This window comes from Hibiscus syriacus, unplaced genomic scaffold (genome assembly GCF_006381635.1).
Source record: "Hibiscus syriacus cultivar Baekdansim isolate YM2019G1 unplaced genomic scaffold, ASM638163v2 tig00110387_pilon, whole genome shotgun sequence".
In the NCBI taxonomy this organism is placed as follows: Eukaryota; Viridiplantae; Streptophyta; class Magnoliopsida; order Malvales; family Malvaceae; genus Hibiscus; species Hibiscus syriacus.
In genome coordinates this window covers 1,565,690-1,575,426 of record NW_024062717.1, presented here as the reverse complement: position 1 = coordinate 1,575,426, position 9,737 = coordinate 1,565,690, and the positions used below count along the sequence as shown (strand labels likewise).

The 9,737-nt window shown below is 37.6% G+C and overlaps 1 protein-coding gene across 1 annotated transcript; it reads right to left on the bottom strand.

Annotated features, from left to right (window-relative positions):
* Positions 1–4,098: 4,098 nt before the first annotated feature.
* On the bottom strand, positions 4,099–5,822 carry LOC120122376. The gene is made up of 3 exons (XM_039141500.1): positions 5,451–5,822; positions 4,728–5,214; positions 4,099–4,166 (listed from the first exon to the last, which is right to left on the bottom strand). Exons 1-3 carry the CDS (start codon positions 5,820–5,822, stop codon positions 4,099–4,101), a joined length of 927 nt encoding a protein of 308 aa, XP_038997431.1.
* Positions 5,823–9,737: the final 3,915 nt, after the last annotated feature.

Here is a 9,737-nt window from a genome sequence, read left to right as displayed (position 1 = left end):
ACCGATCGGACAACATCAACGCTCCTCTGCCCACCGTCCTTGGAGTACGTCGCCGCTCCAATACACTGGCGTTTGTTGAGGTGCCAGTGATTTCGATTCCCTTCCACCGCCATCCTATGTTCGACTGATGTAAGGCCTTGGCCGAGCCTCAACATCGCCATATCATTTGACATTTCCACCGACCGACTCGCTTCGCCCCGGGCTGAGCACCTATCACCGTTTGTCACCACCACGCTCCCCATCTCCATTGTTCCACTTAATTCTGACAATAGCAACATCATCGTCTTATCCACAACTGACGGGTTTCCCATCATATTCGATGTATTCAGCGGCGTCGGACAATACTCCAGATGTAAACTCAAGTCCTTTTTCGGTTCAACCTTTGCTAATGTACCATCCTATTTATGGTTTTACAAATGACATTACTACTGGTTTTCCACCCCCGGATCCCTTATCTCTAACATCAAGCTCTCGACAGTAACCTGAGCGTTCTGCTTCACCGAACCGTTCCCCTAGCCCAGATGATGCCCCTGCTTTTGAAAGTCCACAACCTGTCCATGAAAATCTAGAGCGCAGCCGAAGGGGTAGGTCATACGTTGTCCTTACCGAAGAAACACTGCATGGATATTTGTAATTTTTGAACGACGAATTGGTACTTTTCGAGTCGGTAAGACATCTTCCTTTCCGCATAGGTAAATATATTCTGACTCGAACTTTAGAAACTTTGTATTTACGTGAGTATGTTCGTGTATATTTTACTGCCATTGGTTGGAATTTATATCCGATGATTAACTGTGGAATGTTTTATGAATTTGTGTTTGAATTTTACGCCACTTTTAATTTTTCGCCACATCGTCTTCTTAATGTCAATTCACCCGATGTCATTACATTCTAACTATGCGAAAGTTATTTTTCATTGTCTATATCAGAATTTAATCTTGCTATGAGGTTCGTGACGGATGTCATAAATCATGCGTATTTAACTGATTTACTTAAGATTCCGTAGGATTTCGATGTCGATATGGCCTATGAGACTCTTACCGACTTGGCTGGCCACACGTTCAACGCTCTCTCAACTCGAGCTCATCTTATCCATGACTTGGCTTTGCGCTACATCCACCGCTTCCTCTCCTATAATTACTCCAGCCGGAATAACTCCTCCTCCTCATTGAGCAGAGTGTAACTATTCTTTTTATGGTGCATGATAGCCGGCCAGCAAGTGAACTTGGGATTTTGGTTTTCTTGGGCCTTTGAGATCGTTATTCGATCCAATCGCCCACTTATCCTTGGCTCTTACAATACTCATTTAGCTTATCGCATCGCTAATTTTGACGTTACACGTTTTACTTATGCTTTTTTCCACATATGCTTTGGATGAGGGATGCTTGGATTCAATGAGCCTTCTTGTTGGAACCCTGAGCGCACCATACATCGTTGCCCCACAACCACCACCTGCAGCACCTCGTTCGAATATGTAGTCTCAAATGGATGAAGTCCACAACCGCCTCCATTCTATTGAGACGAACATTACTGAGATCTTTTCCTATCTGTGTCCCAGCGCCTCCTACCGCGGCCGAGGCCGTGGTTGACATGAAATCCGGGGAGTACTCTATTTCTTCTCTTGCACTTTAATTTTAGGTTTCCAGGCAAAACGCTTTAAGTAAGGGGGAGTAGAGTGTAGGTTAAATTTCCCTTTTTTTATCCTTATATTTTGATGCTAGTATATGTTGGTTGAATTTGCGGAAATTTCATTGAATTTCTTTGTCTTGCTGAATATTTTTGGTATGCTATGCTTGTTTAGGAACACATGATTGTTTAGGTTAGGATGTTCTTGATAGCGAATAGCATGAATTGTGATCAAGTTGGTATTTTTGTGATATTCTATAATTTTATTTGTTGAAATGTGCTTAGCTGAATGCATGAAACAATTTGGTGAGATTTGAGTCTTTGCGAGCATATCATTTTTTCTCTCATTTTGTTGGATTGAGTATGTTGAATTTTAAATTGGTATTCTAGAACCTACATTTTAAATACTGTCGAGATTACACATGAACATGATGCTTAAAGATGATTTGGGCACCTTAGGAATAACCATTCCGTTCTCCTCACTAAATTGCCTACCCATGCATTTCCCCTAGTTAACCATTTTTGAGCCTATTCTCACTTCTTTGTTTTCACCACATTTATAAACTCGAGCCTTTTTATTTTTATCTCTCTTTTCTACCATTTTCAGGGCAAGTGAACAGTCAATCCGATGTATGCTCCAAAAAAAGAGAAAAAAAGAAGCATTTCAAAAGAAAAAAAAAGAAGCTGTTCGAAAAAGACATGAAAAAAGGAAAACAAAACAACAAAAATGTGAAAAAGAAAAAAAAATAAAATGCATTTCGAAAGGAATTTTGTTGTTCAATAGTTTGTCTTTTTATCTTGTTGTGCTTAATGTTTTGATGGAGTTGAACTTGTTATTTGTTAGTTCATTGCCTTGAATATTTAGTCATATTAATTAGCCTTTTCCCCACCTTTACCTAAGTCCCGTTACAACCAATAAAAGACCCTTTGATTTATGCATCTTGTTCTCAATATAGTAGTGGAGATTTGATTTACTTGCAGGCCTATGGTAATATCGTGTCGGTTCTGACATTGAGTGTTTCTATACCCCAAACACATTGAGTGATTTGAGTGAATCCAGGTAAGGTATTGAGTTATAAGTATTGAGATTGATGAATGAATGGATGTTATAATTGCATTTGTCTTGTTCCAATTGGTTATGTTCAATTGATTGATTTCTTGACTTGAATAATTATTGTGGTAGAAAGGTAAATGAAATTTTTGACCAATTTGATTATATCATACTTGAGGACAAACATGAGATAAGTGAGGGGGAATTTGATGAGTGTTCAGAATCGTTAATATTTGTTCATTATTTCTTCAATCTTGTGGATTTATTACTACTAATTTGGTTGTGTTATGCTTATTTTCGTGCAGGTCCTTACTTTCCAGAACTAGTGGTAACACGGGCGTATTCTGTATTTTTTATTATTATTTGGTCACGGCTGGAGACATGGGCATGACGCGGTCTGACGTGGCAGTTTCTAGAAGGTCCAATAAGTGAAGATCTCTAGAAGATCTACTCAGCGCGCCTTCTGGAAGATGGATGAGCAAAGTTGCATTAGGAGACTTGTTTAGAGTTTGAATTTAGAAAAAAAAAACAATTATTTTTAAGATTTTTTTATTTTAACTTCTTTGTTTATCCTTAGACTTTGAGAGGTTATAAATACCTTCTTGGGGTAAGCCTAAAAAAATCTCAGATTACAATCTTCTTTTCTTTCTAGTTTTATAAAAAAAATTCTCCTTTATTTTACTTTTCAATTTTCGTTTTTTTACTTTATTTTTTAAGTTTTATTTTAAAACATGCTAAGTATGACTTTTGTCATGCTTAGCTAATCTTTTCATAAGCCGAGAGCTGAAGCGATGACTCAATTCCAAAGGGAGAATTGAAACAGACCCTTAATATCTTTAGAATATCTCTCTCAATCTCTGCTCTTATTTTTCAAAATCAAAACAGTTTTCAAAATCAAAGATAGACTTTGGTCAAGATTGTTGTTGCGATTAAACGTGTGAGAGGAAGGATCGACTTATTGAAAGCACATTCGACTTCTTGGGAACACACTTGGCGAGATAGCTTCACCAAGAGGGAATTGAGATCAAAATTGACGGCTATAGAAACAACAATCCGAGTCGGTCGCTACGAACTTAAACGATAATTGATCTACGACAATTGATGTTGATTAGATTAGTTTCCGAAGCCGGAATCAAATATTACCTTGGGCATTCGGTATACAAGATAGTCACGGGGATTGCACTTGTAGACAAAGTAACCGATGTGAATCCCAAAAGAAAAATCTAATTCGATGATCTAAAGGAAATTGAGTCAAAGCGAAGCTTGAGACTGTTTTTACCATATCCATTTACAATCTTTATTTTCTTATTTTTTTTACCTTAATTACCTTTTATTTAAACTCTTTTATTACTTAATCATTTTTTATCAAAACCCCTCATTCACTATATCACGTCTGACATAAATAATTTAGCTAAAAAGGTCTAAAATTTTCTAAGTCCCTGTGGAATTGACCCCTTGTCTTTTGTTCCGTGAGGAGAGCCGAAAGTCCCTGCAAACAAAAAAGAAACAGATATGGAGACAGTGCACGCGTCTCCTTGTCTGAGACCCCTTTTAGGCTTGAACAAGTCAAAAATTTTCCCATTAATTCGCAAACAAAAAGAGATTGATGTAATACATGACATGATGAGTCGAATGAAATTGGCGTCGAATCCTAATTTTGGCATAACATGTTCAATGAAATTCCATTCCACTCTATCATATGCTTTCTCCATATCGAGTTTAATAGCATCACCTTTATTAGAGCCGTTTTTGAAACCTTTGAGGTAGTGGAATAATTCATGTGCAACCAAAAAGTTATTCGATATTTTCCTACCTGGAACAAAGTTTTTGACACAATCTTGTAGATGATCGAGTAAAGGCTTATCGGCCTAAAATTTTTCTTTAACCTAGGACAATCAATTTTAGGAATCAGTACAATGACAGATTGGTTTACAAAACCAAAAGACGACTGACCCCAAAGAAGACTTAAGCAAAGGGAAATAACATCATTACCAAATAACATCATTACCATTAATGTTCCAAAATTTGTGGAAAAAACAATCTGGCATACCGTCTATACCGGGGGCTTTGTTCGGATTGATTTGTGAGAGGACTCTACGGACTTCCTCGGCTATGTACTCCTTGCAAAGCTCCGCGTTCATCTCCGGAGTAATGCACCTATCAATCACGTTCAAGATGGTAGCATCCGGTTCGTTGTTGGACGATTTGAAAAGAGTGGTAAAGAAGTCTATTGCGACGTTAAAAATTCCTTCAAGCTGGTCAACCCAAATCCCATGCTTGTTTTCGATTCCAGCCACCCAATTCCTCTTTTTCCTTCCGCTGGCTCTAGCATGAAAAAACTTCGTATTCCTATCTCCGTCTTTCAGACAAGAGACCCGCGATCGTTGTGCCCAATACATCTCCTCTTTGTCCACGATATTTTTGAGCTCTTTCTTTGCTTCCCAAAGGCTTTGGAAGTTGGTGGGGGAGATGGAGGCTGTGTTCAAACTTCTAATAACATTGCGTAGCTCTTTCTCTCTCTTCCTTTCGCTTTCATTCTTTTATCCAGCTGCCACGACTTTAAGCAAGAACCAACCTCTAATATTCTGTTCCATGCAGAGCCATTCGAGTTATGACATTGATCTTGCACCAGATTGCCGCATTCAGGATCATCCGCCCAGTATTTGTTGAACTTAAAATAGTCATTCCTTCCTTTTTTAGAACGATCGATAAGCAGCCCTTAGGAGTCAATAATAATGGCAGCATGGTTTGAGGAGGTGGTATGCTCAGTTACCACCAAGAAGGACTGATACATGGAAAGCCATGGGGAGGAAGCCACGAAACGATCGATTCTCTCCCTAATATGGTTGGTAACAGTATGTCCAGTGGACCATGTGAACCAGCCTCTACTTGGTTTTAGATCCCATAAGTCGCATCCTCTGAGCGCTTCTCTAAAGTTTTTCATATCCGAGGCGTTCCTTCTTCTTCCTCCCAGTTTTTCATTGGCAAAGAGAATTTCATTGAAATCTCCACCAACTAGCCAAGGAAGTGGAGAGGCCGACTTGATTCGGTCCAGCAAAGAGCAGTTTTCATTCTTCCTCGATCGCACAGCACCCATAAAAACCTGTAAAGCGAAAGGATTCAAGTTGGCAAGTGACCTCGACATCAATGTGAGAGTTTGAAAAACCAATAAGATTTGCTTGCATTTCCTCCTTCCACAGTAGAACCAGTCCGTTGTAGTCGTTTGTTTTCTCCACGACAAAACATTCCTTCATATCCAGTGACAGATTCAAAAATTTAAGAATGAACTTAAAAATAATAGGTATGTAAAAATTGTATTTTTTTTTTATTTTTTCCTTAACACATTAAACTAAATTTAATCACATTTTCAAAATAATATAGGGATGCACTTGATTCAATGGGACTTAGTGCATCTGGCACTGTTTATATCTAGTTATTGCGCAAGTTTTTCCGCTTTATTTTTCCAAAGACGTGACTCGTTGAAGAACACCATTTGGGGACTTTTGGCGGAGGTAAGTCTTAGTAGCTCACGAATTGTCGACAGTTCCTAAGCCCTCGACAATTCCATCCGATGATGATCATGGCTCTCGACGGGGCTGCTCCGCAACCTTCGTCATTAGGGTAGGCGAGATACTTTGGCCACTCGCCTGAGTGGCCGGGTCTTCTTCCTCCGATAGTATTCCTTTGCGATAATTTTTGGGGGGTAAAGCAGGAGGTTGTTTCATTTGTACCTTGGAAGGTTCTTTTTGTGCTGCGTCTCTTTCTGACATTTCGTTTGCCATGCTTCCCATTTCCACTGTGTCCGGAGCTAGTATCCGATATATTAGCATGGTTTCCCCCATTGTCTTCAGCAGGAGTTGGGTTGGGTGTTAGCTCCTGTATGTCCTTAGCGATGTTTTGTTTCAGCAGTGGGATCAACGCTCGGCATGTCTCGTCTCCTTCCTTTATCTTGGCACATAATTCCTTGGTCGTGGCACGTTCAAAACCATTGTCTTGTGGTTTCTGGCTCTCGTCATTTGACTTCTCCTTTATCATCTTGCTTGAGTTTGTGATGCAGCCCGAGATCTCCTTCCCAGTAGAGCTGTCTACAATGACAATACCACGTTTCTTCCCTGCACTGTTGTTTGGTTGACCTTTGCTGGGAAAGCTTTAAGCCACTCATCGTAAGGGGTTAGATCCTTTGGTTCGTTCTGTTTGTTTGGGCAAGTGGTTGAAATGTGACCTATGATGCCACGGTCAAAGTAGAAAGAGGATAGTCTTTAGTATTTTAGGGGGCAAGTACGTGGTTGGCCATCGCTTTTAACTCCCAAGTTGACGCAGCGGCGAAGGGTTCTGTTCACGTCAATTTCAATACGTACACACAGATATTCTCCCATGCGCCCTCTCTAATTCGTAGATCTACTGCGAGGACCTTTCCTATAGCGTTTCCAACCTGCTCGCCTATTTCCCGGGTCATCCATCCCAGAGTAACGTTAAAGACGGGGATCCATATGTTTAGTCCGGAAAATCATAATCATTCAAGCTTAATGAGGGATTGAAATCCTTCAGGGATAGGAGATCTCCGTCGAAGCTCCACGGTGTCCGTTTTAGAACCGCATCCTTCTCCTCTGAGGAGGTGAACTTAAAATGAAAGAAATGTTTCTTCAGACATGTTGCTTCCATTAACTTGGCCAACCCCCATAGTGACCTGAAAACTTTCAGAACAACATCTCCATCAGCAGGTTTGGTGGTGAAGAGCTGGGTGACCACCAACCCTTTACAGTGTGTTCCTCAGTTGCTGGGATATCGGTTGCAGGAATAGGCTCAACTATTGTCGATTCCGCTTCAGCGAAATTCAGGTCATCCATTAGGTGGAGGACTTCGTCAGCCATGTGTTTTTGGTTAGGGGGCGGTTTGAGGTGAAAGTTTAAGTTGTAAGTGGAGCTGCTGTTGGTTCGAGGATTAGGGTTTGTGTGAATGGGAGAGTTTTGGTTCCGCCACCTTCGTATTCCAGAGTATTGTCCTTGTAACTGCATCTTGTGTTTTGGTGTGTGGTTAGCCGGTATCTCTCCTTGGACATTGGTTCACAGTTCGGGCTTCTTGCTTTGATCAGATAGTTCCCAACTTTGGTCTAACTGGGAAGCCATTGGAATCCCGGTTTACTTAGTATATATGCTCCATTGTTTCTTGCTTTTCGTCCGATGTCTGTAGACTCCTCTACCACTCTTCTTCCATTTTCCAACCACGAATCGTGATGTGCTATTACTATAACAAATTTTCTATATGACGTTAGGTGTATCGTCGCAAAACATATTATAATGACATTTTTTTTATTTTCGTCATATTTATTGATTAATGATATATCTTTTGTGACAATTTAAAAAATGATCATTGATTTTTGTCACTATATGTTTGGTGACAAAATCTTCTCACCAAATTCTTTGGTGGGAAACCTTTTAATGACATTTAGATAAAATAAGGACGTTGTAAAATCATCTCCAATGAAAAAACATGTATTAGAAACGATTTAATATAATGATGATTGAATTTGAATTAGTGGCGTTGCACATTTGTCACTAATAAGTTTTATTCAAGACAATTTAATTTGTCATTTTTTATAAGACACTAAAAGTGACATTTTATTATTGTCACAAAAAATAGTTTTAGCACGATGAAATCAATTATTTGAAACTTGTTTTATCTCTCTTTTTTATATAACAATTTTTAAAAATGCCATGAAATTATGTCAGTTAAAAATAATATAATCTAACAACCTTATTAAATAATGCAATTTATAGAGTTTTTTGTATTTTTCTATTTTATTGTCATTATTCTATATTAGATTATGTCACATTCAAAGCCTTTTTTATAGTAAAACATAAAATAATAAATCGTTAAAAATAAATGAGCAGATGATTTTTTATATATTATTATACTTTTATGATTTTCATAATGTTACATCAAAGTGTTTAGAAAAAAATAGATGTTTATACTTGATCATAGAAATACCCATAAAATTTTATAAAAATATATGCCAATGATAAGAAAATTTGTTGTGATGTATCCGAAAAAGAAAATGTGCATTAGACCGGAGAAACTTGTTCAGTGCACCAGACCGAGTTACTATACGAGCTGTGGATGTGCTGTATATATTTTCTAAATTTGGGGTGTGGAAAGGTGGCGGTTTGTGGACGTTTAGTACTTCCATTTTAACGTGGACGTTTGACCTTGGGGACTCCGGGAATTGGTTTTCCAGGGTTGAGCCATGGCACAGGGTGACCGAGGGTTGAACCTGTTGGGATTGATTACCAAGAGTTAACCGAGTAGACAAACCAAGAGAGAGGGGAGAAAATTTTCTCTCACTAGCCATTTTTCCTCTTTTTTTATAGAAAACGTTTTTACATACGTTGTAAAGGTACTTTCTATGAAAAAACACTTGCTAATGATACGACACAATCTTTGGATTATAAGGACGGAGCTATGTTAGGGCTTAAAGGGGCTCTGACCCTATAAAAATTTTATATATCGGATAAATTTAAGTTTAATAGTATTTTAATTTATATAAAAATAAGTATTCAATTAAAAAATGTAAAAATTTATTAAATATTTAATTAAGTAGGAGTCAAACTGAAGAAGGATAATCTCATATTCTCAAATTGTTTTGTCTAATAACAATTTATGTTATTATAAGTTTAAATATTAGACAAATTAAATATTTTCTTCTAAATTTTGAGTTTAAATATTTAATAAGTCATTATAATTTAAAAATATAATATTTCATTCCCTATTAATATTTAATTCTGGCTCTGTCAATTGGAAGAGACTTCAGGTATAAATCACCTTATAAAACTTAAAACTCATATAGTTTTATAATTATGTTAGTGGTTTAGAGTTTTAATTTTTAATGATTAAATTTAGAGTATAGGATTTAAAAAAGTCCTTAAAATATTTTTTTTAATCTTTAACTTATTTTTCATCAAAATAAGTTCTTGAGCTATCAATTAAAGTCCAAGACCACTAACTCAATTGTAAACCAGAGTGGTAATAAGTTTAGGTATTCTAATATGAACAATAAATTAGT

Excerpts from the sequence above, each read along its gene's own strand:
- LOC120122376 (XM_039141500.1), bottom strand. The coding sequence starts at position 5,822 with ATGTCGAGGTCACTTGCCAACTTGAATCCTTTCGCTTTACAGGTTTTT. Across the intron at positions 5,215-5,450 it reads TGTATCAGTCCTTCTTGGTG|AATGAAAGCGAAAGGAAGAG; the intron begins GTAACTGAGCAT and ends GCTGGATAAAAG. Across the intron at positions 4,167-4,727 it reads CAAAGCCCCCGGTATAGACG|GGACTTTCGGCTCTCCTCAC; the intron begins GTATGCCAGATT and ends TTTTGTTTGCAG.